This window comes from Glandiceps talaboti, chromosome 23 (genome assembly GCF_964340395.1).
Source record: "Glandiceps talaboti chromosome 23, keGlaTala1.1, whole genome shotgun sequence".
In the NCBI taxonomy this organism is placed as follows: Eukaryota; Metazoa; Hemichordata; class Enteropneusta; family Spengelidae; genus Glandiceps; species Glandiceps talaboti.
In genome coordinates this window covers 11,261,440-11,276,439 of record NC_135571.1, presented here as the reverse complement: position 1 = coordinate 11,276,439, position 15,000 = coordinate 11,261,440, and the positions used below count along the sequence as shown (strand labels likewise).

The window sequence follows — 15,000 nt, the reverse complement described above, 5'->3', positions numbered from 1 at the left end:
GGGCGTGTAACCACATCACGATATCAGCAGGAACATGTCACGCCAAGGCCATACATTTCGTAGGTGAGAATATTTTAGTTTGTGCATCAACATGCCACTAAGTTTGATCAAGTCAGACCAAACGCAACAAGAAATACCCTTTTTTCAAGATTCAGTTTTCGATAAACAGCTATTAATTCAACAATGACGTGACTCTGTATACTATTAATTCTATAGCTATGATATAAGGGACACCTGGTTTTCTTATCAACTGAGTTGAGTTGGAGTATATAGTCAGGATTTTAATTTGTTTCTTCTAATCTATTTTTTCCAATTGATACTGCTTTCAAAGTTGTATAACCTGTAACTGGAGTATTTTTTAGACCTCACAACCAACAATTAATTCATTGAAAACTATTAAAATACCAATAATTAGAGGCGTGTATTGTATCCATAAGTAGTAAAGCAACTGCTGCAGGTTGAAACCATGGTCGTTCTAGGGCGCTGTTATTTCTTCCGCGACATTGCGAAATAACGACCTATTGACGGCACGTTTTGGACGGTGCCGTAAAAGAGGCTGTGGTTTACGACGACGATGATGTTTATAATTTTGGTGCATATCTAAGAAAGTAGTTTCAAAACCTGTTTCATTTGCAGCTAGTGCAGCTTAAATCCTATCGTTTCATTCTGTCATAAATATGTCCTTAATGGTTTGTTACTTTGCATTACAGATTTCGTGTATGGATCGTGACTCTGACTGTCCTGATAGGCACTTTGAATCTCTACACACAAGTGGACCTTACATTAAGTCTGTGGTAAGGAGTTATTAGTAGCCAGTCTAACTGAAAGTGACCTTTACCAAACGAACTACGCTTCTGTAGTTTTGAATTTTGATAAATAAAACAACTTTACTGTGAGTGTCTACTTGAGGAAAGCAAATATATATTTGAGACACCCAGGACCAAGTCCGTCTTTGTAACTCAATGAATTGCAGATTCGAACTTTAAACTGAATTCGTTACTGATATACATACAAAATTCTGGTTTTATTCTTTGCTAAATCTGAAATCAGTATACATGTTCATAATAATGTTCTCTGATAAACAAACAGCCCGCTAGTTATTTACAGTGTGTTAACCACACCGCCATCTAGTGGTGAACAACAATCGTTGTCATTTTGCCTCGAGGACGGCAAAGTCACGTTGCCGAAACGCAGATAACAACAACATGACACGGGTTGTATATGCCAATTGTCATTGCTTGTGCAACCTGAGTGTGATGGTGATTATATTTTGTCCTCTGTAACTGTACATTTTGTTTGTTTGTTTGTGTGTGTGTTTGTTTGTTTGTTTGTTTGTTTGTTTGTTTGTTTGTTTGTGTTTGTTTGTCTGTCTGTCTGTCTGTTGGTTTGTTTATTGATTTGTTTATTAGTAGATATTAGTACAGCAGCACATAAATGGATAGATGTAGATGAAAATGTATACTAAGGCTGCCGTTAAAAGTAAAAACAACGTTATAGTATTACGAAATACCAATCATTTTGAACTCCAACCGTTGATGAGGGAAACCACTTTGTTGGTATGCACTCTGTGTGTCATCACATCTTGTAATGTAAACCAAAATAACCATCTTTAAAACAAAATGATCATGACATATAAATAAAGGCTTATTAATGACATACTGAACGCCTACACCAAGTATCTAAGAAGCTGCACTGGCAAAGTCTGGATTTTGGTTTATCATTTTTTTGTCATTTCTTACTCGTAAATTTCTGATTTCTGATAGACTTGAGAATCAAATTTTGAAATCAAAATTTTTATTATTTTAATTTTTAAAGTTAAGAACAATGTTATAATGAAATTACAGATTACAGGTTATACCAAAATAAACCAAAATCTCGACTTTGCTAGTCTACTGTAAAATCACATCGCTGGCCCTCTATCACAGTCTATCTCATTTTGTCATTAACGATAGAGTCACAGTTAAGTTACACAGATTTTTGTCACCTTCTCAATTTTCAGGTATGTCAGGCATGTGATCCCGATTGTTACTCGTGCGATGATATTGAGAGCTGTACCAAATATGACGACATATCGGATAGTTCTAATCTATGTATGAAAGTATGTTTTGAAAAGGATTACATAAGCCATTCCGATAATTTCACATGCGCTAATTATTCTTATGAGTGTAAAGAAACGTGTTTCACCTACGATCCAATGGAATGCGACCGGTGTGCTTATTTGAAAGTGAAAGATATGAGAGGAAAGGTAAGGCCAAACAGTAACATGTCATACTCAGTGACGTCGACTCTCTTCAGGTATAAAATTTGGTTGTTACTTTTGAAGTTCTGGAATGACATTTTCAAAAATATATGTCGACCTCAAAATGCAATCGATTACACACCAAGACTTCTTGTCGTACAAGTTCGGATAAGGACTATAGTTTTATGTGTGACAAACAAATGTCGAGCTCAGCTGTACAAAGGTTGGACCCAGAACAAAGAATTCTTCCCTGGTTAGAAACATTAAATCCCTATTATTGAAATCTGGTGCGATGTTGGAGGGTGTCGCAATTTTAATTTTATGAGTTTCGTCTTGTATTTGAACGTTTTCTGAATACATTGACAGCATGCGGTTGTCAAAGTTGCCCTTTCTTCGAGCCTGCAGTTCAAACCTCATGGGTTGATAAGTTTAACTTTAACTTTTTTTTCTAATGAACGGTCCCAATCCCAGTGTACTATTTTACACAATAGGAACATAACTCTGATCGATACACATACTACTACAGATAACCTGTACATCTCGATGTCCAAGTAAGGAGCAGTATATCACACAAGACAATGAGTGTGTCGGAAACTGTCCAACTGGTACGATACCCAATGCTTCAAACCACTGCGAAAGTAATCTCATTAATGAAAGTGATACCCAAAGAGACAGGTAATTACTGTTTAAATTAAATAACAAAGTTATTCATTAGAATCTAACATAATTAGTTAAGACTCTGGCGCATGGCATGGAATTTTTTGATATTATATAAATATATATATATATATATATATATATATATATATATATATATATATATATATATATATATATACATATATATACATATATATATATATATATATATATATATATATATATATATATATATATATATATATATATATATATATATATATAGGAAGTCAGTGGTAAGATTTATCCGTAGTACAGTGCTCGATACGTCTGCACGCAGAGCGGAGTATATGTTGAGGGTAGAAGAAAATCAAGTAGGGTTTTTCGTCTCTACAAGCCTGTTTCGTGAGTAAATCACTCGTCACACACACACACACATATATATATATATATATATATATATATATATATATATATATATATATATATATATATATATATGTGTGTGTGTGTGTGTGTGTGTGTGTGTGTGTGTGTGTGTGTGTGTGTGTGTGTGCATATGTATATAGGCACTTTGAAATCAATTCTGAACGTTTATTTAATAAATTCGATTTGACAGCACATATGATGTATAGCTTATCTGCCAGGCAAAGGTCACACCTCTTCAATACATTTGTATGGGAAGTCGCACGTGTGATGATTGACCAGTCTATGCATAGACTCATGTTGGTGGAGGGTCTATGGTTTATGCTATGCTCTTGCCATTTCCCTTTATATTCCAAACTTTTTTTGACAGCTCAGTACAGCTGTGGTATCTGTTATTAGTGATGGATTGTTTGTGGTTTACGTGACGGGTTTTGAATATATATATATATATATTCAAAAAATGTCTAAAATGCCTTACGCTCTGCCACTGCGGTATAGAGTACTGTCTTAGCAGATTGATACTCACCGAGTTATATATATATGTACATATGTACATGTGTGTGTGAGTGTGTGTGTTGTGTGTATGTAAAGTGCCTATGCTGGAGTATATATATATATATATATATATATATATATATATATATATATATATATATATATATAATATATACATACTCCAGCATAGACATTTTACATACACACAACACACACACACACACACAACACACACACACACACACACACACATATATATATATATATATATATATATATATATATATATATATATATATATATATATATATATATATATATATATATGTATGTATGTATACATATACATATATATATACTTGAGCATTTTTCCGTCTTTGCAGCAATGGGAAAATAACACTACCTTACATTATTGTTATCGTAATTACTATTACTATTATTGGCGTTCTGGCGATCCTCCTGTTCATAATAGCTGCTTTGGTAAGTCGCCAAATTTACTTTACGAATGTTGTATATTGAAGATATATTCTTGAAATTCGTGAAAATGTATGGAATTTTCATAATGTAAACCTGGAAATTTTCGTGTATGGATCGTGACTCTGACTGTCCTGATAGGCAAGTAATTTTGGGGTAAAAACCACAGAAAATAAGTAATGACTAAAATGTCTTCTTGTACATGAACACAATTCACCAGTCTGGTAATTAGTCAAAATAAGTAGTGACTAAAATGTCTTCTTGTACATGAACACAATTCACCAGTCTGGTAATTAGTAAAAATAAGTAGTGACTAAAATGCCTTCTTGTACATAAACACAATGTAGCAGTACAGTCTGGTAATTAGTCAAAATAAGTAGTGACTAAAATGTCTTCTTGTACATGAACACAATGTACCAGTCTGGTAATTAGTAAAAATAAGTAATGACTAAAATGCCTTCTTGTACATGAACACAATGTACCAGTACAGTCTGGTAATTAGTAAAAAGAAGTAGTGACTAAAATGTCTTCTTGTACATGAACACAATGTACCAGTCTGGTAATTAGTAAAAATAAGTAGTGACTAAAGTGTCTTCTTGTACATGAACACAATGTACCAGTCTGGAAATTAGTAAAAATAAATGGTGACTAAAATGTCTTCTTGTACATGAACACAATGTACCAGTCTGGTAATTAGTAAAAATAAGTAGTGACTAAATTACCTTCTTGTACATGAACACAATGTACCAGTACAGTCTGGTAATTAGTAAAAATTAAATAAGTAGTGACTAAAATGCCTTCTTGTACATGAACACAGTGTACCAGTCTGGTAATTAGTAAAAATAAGTAGTGACTAAAATGTCTTCTTGTACATGAACACAATTCACCAGTCTGGTAATTAGTAAAAATAAGTAGTGACTAAAATGCCTTCTTGTACATGAACACAATGTACCAGTACAGTCTGGTAATTAGTAAAAATAAGTAGTGACTAAAATGCCTTCTTGTACATGAACACAATGTACCAGTCTGGTAACTAGTAAAAATAAGTAGTGACTAAAATGTCTTCTTGTACATGAACACAATTCACCAGTCTGGTAATTAGTCAAAATAAGTAGTGACTAAAATGTCTTCTTGTACATGAACACAATTCACCAGTCTGGTAATTAGTAAAAATAAGTAGTGACTAAAATGCCTTCTTGTACATAAACACAATGTAGCAGTACAGTCTGGTAATTAGTCAAAATAAGTAGTGACTAAAATGTCTTCTTGTACATGAACACAATGTACCAGTCTGGTAATTAGTAAAAATAAGTAATGACTAAAATGCCTTCTTGTACATGAACACAATGTACCAGTACAGTCTGGTAATTAGTAAAAATAAGTAGTGACTAAAATGCCTTCTTGTACATGAACACAATGTACCAGTACAGTCTGGTAATTAGTAAAAATAAGTAGTGACTAAAATGCCTTCATGTACGTGAACACAATGTACCAGTCTGGTAATTAGTAAAAATAAGTAGTGACTAAAGTGTCTTCTTGTACATGAACACAATGTACCAGTCTGGTAATCAGTAAAAATAAGTAGTGACTAAAATGCCTGCATGTACGTGAACACAATGTACCAGTCTGGTAATTAGTAAAAAGAAGTAGTGACTAAAATGTCTTCTTGTACATGAACACAATGTACCAGTCTGGTAATTAGTAAAAATAAGTAGTGACTAAAGTGTCTTCTTGTACATGAACACAATGTACCAGTCTGGAAATTAGTAAAAATAAATGGTGACTAAAATGTCTTCTTGTACATGAACACAATGTACCAGTCTGGTAATTAGTAAAAATAAGTAGTGACTAAATTACCTTCTTGTACATGAACACAATGTACCAGTACAGTCTGGTAATTAGTAAAAATTAAATAAGTAGTGACTAAAATGCCTTCTTGTACATGAACACAGTGTACCAGTCTGGTAATTAGTAAAAATAAGTAGTGACTAAAATGTCTTCTTGTACATGAACACAATTCACCAGTCTGGTAATTAGTAAAAATAAGTAGTGACTAAAATGCCTTCTTGTACATGAACACAATGTACCAGTACAGTCTGGTAATTAGTAAAAATAAGTAGTGACTAAAATGCCTTCTTGTACATGAACACAATGTACCAGTCTGGTAACTAGTAAAAATAAGTAGTGACTAAAATGTCTTCTTGTACATGAACACAATTCACCAGTCTGGTAATTAGTCAAAATAAGTAGTGACTAAAATGTCTTCTTGTACATGAACACAATTCACCAGTCTGGTAATTAGTAAAAATAAGTAGTGACTAAAATGCCTTCTTGTACATAAACACAATGTAGCAGTACAGTCTGGTAATTAGTCAAAATAAGTAGTGACTAAAATGTCTTCTTGTACATGAACACAATGTACCAGTCTGGTAATTAGTAAAAATAAGTAATGACTAAAATGCCTTCTTGTACATGAACACAATGTACCAGTACAGTCTGGTAATTAGTAAAAATAAGTAGTGACTAAAATGCCTTCTTGTACATGAACACAATGTACCAGTACAGTCTGGTAATTAGTAAAAATAAGTAGTGACTAAAATGCCTTCATGTACGTGAACACAATGTACCAGTCTGGTAATTAGTAAAAATAAGTAGTGACTAAAGTGTCTTCTTGTACATGAACACAATGTACCAGTCTGGTAATCAGTAAAAATAAGTAGTGACTAAAATGCCTTCATGTACGTGAACACAATGTACCAGTCTGGTAATTAGTAAAAATAAGTGGTGACTAAAATACCTTGCTGTACATTAACACAATGTACCAGTCTGGTAATTAGTAAAAATAAGTAGTGACTAAATTACCTTCTTGTACATGAACACAATGTACCAGTCTGGAAATTAGTAAAAATAAATGGTGACTAAAATGCCTTCTTGTACATGAACACAATGTACCAGTCTGGTAATTAGTAAAAATAAGTAGTGACTAAATTACCTTCTTGTACATGAACACAATGTACCAGTACAGTCTGGTAATTAGTAAAAATTAAATAAGTAGTGACTAAAATGCCTTCTTGTACATGAACACAGTGTACCAGTCTGGTAATTAGTAAAAATAAGTAGTGACTAAAATGTCTTCTTGTACATGAACACAATTCACCAGTCTGGTAATTAGTAAAAATAAGTAGTGACTAAAATGCCTTCTTGTACATGAACACAATGTACCAGTACAGTCTGGTAATTAGTAAAAATAAGTAGTGACTAAAATGCCTTCTTGTACATGAACACAATGTACCAGTCTGGTAACTAGTAAAAATAAGTAGTGACTAAAATGTCTTCTTGTACATGAACACAATTCACCAGTCTGGTAATTAGTAAATATAAGTGGTGACTAAATTACCTTATTGTACATGAACACAATGTACCAGTCTGGTAATTAGTAAAAATGAGTAGTGACTAAAATGCCTTATTGTACATGAACACAATGTACCAGTCTGGTAATTAGTAAAAATAAGTAGTGACTAAAGTGTCTTCTTGTACATGAACACAATGTACCAGTCTGGTAATTAGTAAAAATAAGTGGTGACTAAAATACCTTGCTGTACATTAACACAATGTACCAGTCTGGTAATTAGTAAAAATAAGTAGTGACTAAATTACCTTCTTGTACATGAACACAATGTTCCAGTCTGGTAATTAGTAAAAATAAGTAGTGACTAAAATGCCTTCTTGTACATGAACACAATGTACCAGTCTGGTAACTAGTAAAAATAAGTAGTGACTAAAATGTCTTCTTGTACATGAACACAATGTACCAGTCTGGTAATTAGTAAAAATAAGTGGTGACTAAATTACCTTCTTGTACATGAACACAATGTACCAGTCTGGTAATTAGTAAAATGAGTAGTGACTAAAATGCCTTCTTGTACATGAACACAATGTACCAGTACTGTCTGGTAATTAGTAAAAATAAGTAGTGACTAAAATGTCTTCTTGTACATGAACACAATGTACCAGTCTGGTAATTAGTAAAAATAGGTGGTGACTAAAATACCTTCCTGTACATTAACACAATGTACCAGTCTGGTAATTAGTAAAAATAAGTGGTGACTAAAATGTCTTCTTGTACATGAACACAATGTACCAGTCTGGTAATTAGTAAAATTAAGTAGTGACTAAAATACCTTCCTGTACATTAACACAATGTACCTGTCTGGTAATTAGTAAAAAATAAGTAGTGACTAAAATACGTTCTTGTACATGAACACAATGTACCAGTCTGGTAATTAGTAAAAATAAGTAGTGACTAAAATGCCTTCCTGTACATGAACACAATGTACCAGTCTGGTAATTAGTAAAAATAAGTAGTGACTAAAATGCCTTCCTGTACATGCACACAATGTACTAGTCTGGTAATTAGTAAAATAAGTAGTGATTAAAATGCCTTCTTGAACATGAATACAATGTACCGGTCTGGTAATTAGTAAAAATCAGTAGTGACTAAAATGCCTTCTTGTACATGAACACAATGTACCAGTCTGGTAATTAGTAAAAATAAGTAGTGACTAAAATGCCTTCCTGTACATGAACACAATGCACTAGTCTGGTAATTAGTAAAATAAGTAGTGACTAAAATGCCTTCCTGTACATGAACACAATGTACCAGTCTGGTAATTAGTAAAAATAAGTAGTGACTAAAATGCCTTCCTGTACATGCACACAATGTACTAGTCTGGTAATTAGTAAAATAAGTAGTGATTAAAATGCCTTCTTGAACATGAATACAATGTACCGGTCTGGTAATTAGTAAAAATCAGTAGTGACTAAAATGCCTTCTTGTACATGAACACAATGTACCAGTCTGGTAATTAGTAAAAATAAGTAGTGACTAAAATGCCTTCCTGTACATGAACACAATGCACTAGTCTGGTAATTAGTAAAATAAGTAGTGACTAAAATGCCTTCTTGTACATGAACACAATGTACCAGGCTGGTAATTAGTAAAAATAAGTGGTGACTAAAATGTCTTCTTATACATGAACACAATGTATGGTAATTAGTAAACAATAGTCTTTGAGATCTAGTTGAAGACTCTAAAATCGCAAAATTTTCTAATAGGGAAAATATCTAGGTTTAAAGTATATTACCAAACGACTTTGATACAAGACATTAATGATATAATAAAATCCACAAATTAATAAAGAGGACTTATAATAGTTATATAAGTCTCAGATTTGGAGCGCGTGGTTTACAAACACTCATTAATAACACCATGATGAAGTGCCATGTGCAGTTTTTTTTGTGTGCATGGTTTAAACAGTACGCTGGTTGAAAAACAACAACCAAATAGAAATCATGAACACATAATTGTTCTTGTTGATCACAAAATACGTTGTAAGGAGTACATGAGTTAATGTGATAAATCAGCCACCATTTTGTTAGTGAGATCTCGCACATATTCTTGTTTACTTCCATTTTCATTACGTGACGATGATCAATATTAACGCGAGAAGTCTGATATGGCTGCAGATGGGTTGTTGATATACAAGTCCTATTTATTAATTCGTGGATTTTATTTGCCTTTACAGAGACGTCGACGCAGACGAAATAACAACTCCCCTTCTCCTACGATACCAGAGCGCAAACAATTCTTACGAGGGGGAAATGGTGACAAAATGACAAAACTGTGAATCCTAATCAAAAGACGAGTTTGAACATTCGAACACTGCCATTCGAACACTGCCATTCGAACACTGCCATTCGAACACTATCATTTCAACACTGCCATTCAAACACTGATATTCGAAGCTTAAAATATAATGTATTTTGGTATAATCAATTTGCAAATTAACCGTACATCATGTATGGTAGCAATAGCTCAGAATATTGAAGCCCAACAATGAGCGTAAGAAAAATGTAAGATTTTAGTCTTACAGAATGCATTCGCTACATTTTTTTTTACATATTCTGGTACATTTGTATTGTTATAATAAAAGATAAACATTACAAACAGCCTAGATAATCGAAATAATTATTCATAATCAGGTCAAGTTTTTGCTTTCCCTATTGTTCGTTGGTTTTTTTTCCTGTTTGTGTGTTTGTGTGTGTGTATGTATGTATGTATGTATGTATGTATGTATGTATGTATGTATGTGTGTGTGTGTATGTATGTATGTATGTATGTATGTATGTATGTATGTATGTATGAATATAGTACGTGTATCTATAGTTACTGCCATAGACAATATAGCTTATCTATAGTTATTGTCATAGACAATATAGTTTTTCTATAGTTCCTGCCATAGACAATAAAGTGTTTCTATACTTACTGACATTTATCTATAGTTACTGCCATAGACAATATAATTTATCTATAGTTACTGCCATAGACAATATAGTTTATGTATAGTTACTGCCATAGACAATATAGTTTATCTTTAGTTACTGCCATAGACAATGTAGTTTATCTATAGTTACTGCCATAGACAATGTAGTTTAACTATAGTTACTGCCATAGACAGTATAGTTTATCTATAGTTACTGCCATAGACAATATAGTTTATCTATAGTTACTGCCATAGACAATATAGTTTATCTATAGTTAAAGCCATAGACAATATAGTTTATCTATAGTTACTGCCATAGACAATGTAGTTTATCTATAGTTACTGCCATAGACAATATAGTTTATCTATAGTTACTGCCATAGACAATATAGTTTATCTATAGTTACTGCCTTAGAAAATGTAGTTTATCTATAGTTACTGCCATAGACAATATAGTGTATCTATAGTTACTGCCATAGACAATATAGTTTATCTATAGTTACTGACATAGACAATATAGTTTATCTATAGTTAGTGCCATAGATAATATAGTTTATCTATAGTTATTGCCATAGACAATATAATTTATCTACAGTTACTGCGATAGACAATATCGTTTATTATAGTTACTGCCATAAACAATATAGTTTATCTATAGTTACTGCCATAGGCAAAATAGTTTATCTATAGTTCCTGCCATAGACAATATAGTTGAAATATAGTTCCTGCCATAGACAATATAGTTTATATATAGTTTATCTATAGTTACTGCCATAGACAATATAGTTTATCTATAGTTACTGCCATAGACAATGTAGTTTATCTATAGTTCCTGCCATAGACAATATAGTTGAAATATAGTTCCTGCCATAGACAATATAGTTTATCTATAGTTACTGCCATAGACAATATGGTTTATATATAGTTACTGCCATAGACAATGTAGTTTATCTATAGTTACTGCCATAGACAATATAGTTTATCTATAGTTACTGCCATAGACAATGTAGTTTATATATAGTTATTGCCATAGACAATGTAGTTTATCTATAGTTACTGCCATAGACAATGTAGTTTATATATAGTTATTGCCATAGACAATGTAGTTTATCTCTAGTTATTGCCATAGTCAATATATTTTATCTCCAATAGTACCTTAAGTTATGATTATAAACTATCACTTTTTCTTGGAAAATATCCTTGATTTTATACTTTAATTGGAAAGGTTTATTTTTTTAAGCTTGGAGTAAAATGTTCAATAAACTGACCGTTACATTAAATGTTGTGTATGAGTATTCTCCTTTATTCTACCAGACGTTCTACTTTAATAAACTTTGTATCACGTAGATGTATTCGTTCTACTGGACGGTCAAAAACTTGGTGGTGAAAACTCCCATAGAATGATATACGGGTATGTGCCTCCCAAATGGGTAACCTTTTCGCACCCAAAAAACTGTATAAACATGGGTTGGCTTTGCATCTGAGAATCCCCAAATCATGGGGTAGATAACACAAGAAACGTCTTCATGTTTTAGAAATACCTTCACAATATTGGAAATAAGGTTATTGGCCAAATAATGTGTCTGTTGTTTTTTTAAATTATACATGGGTATATGTTTTTAATTTGCGCCACACACCCCCACCCTTCCAGCATGGGTAGAAATATCGTACGGTTTGCGACGAGTAACATGTTAGACAATGCAACTTTGTCATCTTGCTGCATTTCTATTATGGACACAACTGACGAACAGTTTTGCGAAAAGTGATTTAATTCAAATTTCTTTTACCCAATCAGTTGATCAATACCTTCATAAATAACTTCTGTCAAAAGGTTAGTCGAGTACTTTAAAGTTCCTATTCTTGTAAACCTTCTCTGTATCACTTTCTGGAGTTTTTCAATGTACAAATTTACAATGACATTTAAAAGTACGTAGCAAAGTGATAATAACCGTCTTGTAATATGAACTATAAACAAGAAGATTGAAACCGATATCCCCAGGCGCATGCGTGTGAGAATCACGACATCAGCTAGAACTTAGCTCGAGCAGAGATGAAATTGTCGTCGACATGTCTTCGATGAAACGACCCCAAACGTTCGTTTGCTCTCTGCTGTGTATTTTATTCTTGCAATGCGTACAAAGTTTACTTTCGGAAACGTGCCAACCAGATGAATATGTTGATGACGGTGGAGTTTGTCAGCAGTGTGACGGATTATGTCCCAAAAGTAAGTACAATTAGTTCAGATATACGTATCATTAGACATTCTTATAAGCTTATTGTTGACGTCCACTCCTCCATACCAGGGGAAAATTTAAACGTTCATCTGTATCCTTTTTTACAGCCTTTACATTCTTAGTTTTTTTGTGGTCGTGCTTTTTATAACGTTATCCTTAACTGAGACTAGTTAATCGCCCGAGATATATGTAATCACAGTTACTTGGTCTGGATATTAAGAATTATATACTGATGACCCCTACATATACAAGGACTTGTAAGTGATATTTAGGTCATACAACTTTCCCACACTACATATGTTTAAGAGTAGTCTGCAACTTCCCCCTGTTTATCAACAGGCATACTTCGAAACGTTTGTATGCGAAATGAAGTAGTCATAACGACTTAAAATATGCGTCTGTGTAAACAATGAAGTAGTCATAACGACTTGAATATGTTTTTCATATTTGTGATATTGTATTGGTAAAACAATAGTGTTTATTCTCGGTCTCATGTTTCTATAGATCATACATGTCATATCGTTTCCTGGGAAGACATTTGGTCGTAAAATGTTGATCTTTGATACATGACACTCGTAGTATTTTCAGCTAAACCCCAATAGTTAATTGAGATGTTGTTGGTAGTAGTAATGCCACTCAATAGTATTTTAGTCTTAATAGAAATTGAATTATAACACGCAAGAACCAAGTTGAACAAAAAATATGGAATATATACTCCGGTCGTTCTACGTCACGACAACATGCGTCGATGTCACGTACGACAACGCGTGTCTACATCACTGGTTCTGCTGTGTTAGAAATATGAGTCAAAACGTTCAAAATTGTCGATTTTTCTTCGATATTACTCACACTGGTTTAATTATTATTCTCCAATATTTTTCTTCATTCAGATGTAAAATACTCATGACCTAAGGGTTGTCCATACTCGTCTAGCGACTTGTAGTGACAAAGACCCCTTAGGTCACTCGTATTTTCCTTGGCTGAACGCAAAATATAGGGGTATAACATCTAATTGTATGACCTCGCGTTCTGGTATTGTTTTGGTAAACGTATGAATTCAACATAAAATGTTCGTCATTCGTACGTGCAAGAAAATACAGAGGTGGTGTGCGCCAACTGTTACATCCGGGTGAATCAAAACGTGCTAAAAACTACAGAAAGTCAATTTAATACTAAGCACGGGCACTAAAATAAATATGTGTCCTCGAGTCATTGTGACGACCAGCTGACGTATAAGTATATAAAAAATGTCTAGATATTAGTTCTGGAGAGCCGCTTATATTAATCTTTTTTAGGCCATTTTTGGACACATTCACGAGTCAATCAATGAAAATGCCTACAATAACAAAATTTGAAGAAAGCTGTTTGGTTCAGAAAAAAAAATGTATTTCCGACATATGGCACAAGGTCAGTGACCTGGAGTCATAACCTGTTTGTTGGCGGTATCCATGTACACGTATATACAATCACTAGAACTATAAGCTCGTATTAATACAAGCTGATGCATCGTATGATGTCTGTGGATATGCAGTCCCCATGGAAACGTGTGATTCAGAAGTGTGTTTTCACTGTAGATTTTCAGATTCGTTAATTTGGCAATAAGAGATTGTAACATTACACGTTCTGCCGAGGTTACATCAAGCCAGAAATTATAACTTATTTCCACTTTGGTCCTCAGTCATCGGACCTTGGAATTCCATTCATAATTTACAATTACACCAAACGTTTCAGTTATTCTGAAGTATTTAGTCTATATCAAATTTCTCTAAGGCTAGTCTGAAATAATACAAAATATTGAAATTTATACTTCATATAGAAAAGGTCTATGTTAATATAAATATTTAATAAAATGACAAAATTTAAAAGCCTTTATGCAAATTAAGTTGTCATATTTTGTACCATTCATCATATAAATAAGGAAGTCACTGTGAAAACTGTCGTCAAAATATTTATGATCCGCCATAATACATCTGCCCGTAGTTATCTGATACTTTTTTACATGTACATCAATATATAACGGATATAATTACACACTGAAATTCTCACATCACACGATATCTAACCACCAATGACCTCAGGACCCCAAACACGCAGGGTGTCAGTTCATTGTCAAGTATACGGGAACCAAAGAGTGGAGAACAGTATCCACAGCAACATCTGCATCGTCAAA

The 15,000-nt window shown here is 33.1% G+C and overlaps 1 protein-coding gene across 1 annotated transcript in view; it reads left to right on the top strand.

Moving 5' to 3' along the window:
* The first annotated feature begins 12,636 nt into the window (after positions 1-12,636).
* The window catches only part of LOC144453015 (epidermal growth factor receptor-like), a 12,350-nt gene continuing 9,986 nt past the window's right edge, over positions 12,637-15,000 (top strand). Inside the window, exon 1 of the mRNA XM_078144278.1 lies at positions 12,637-12,820. Coding sequence (XP_078000404.1) covers positions 12,664-12,820 — 157 coding nt within the window. The 5' untranslated portion in view covers positions 12,637-12,663. The remainder of the gene's footprint in view (positions 12,821-15,000) is intronic.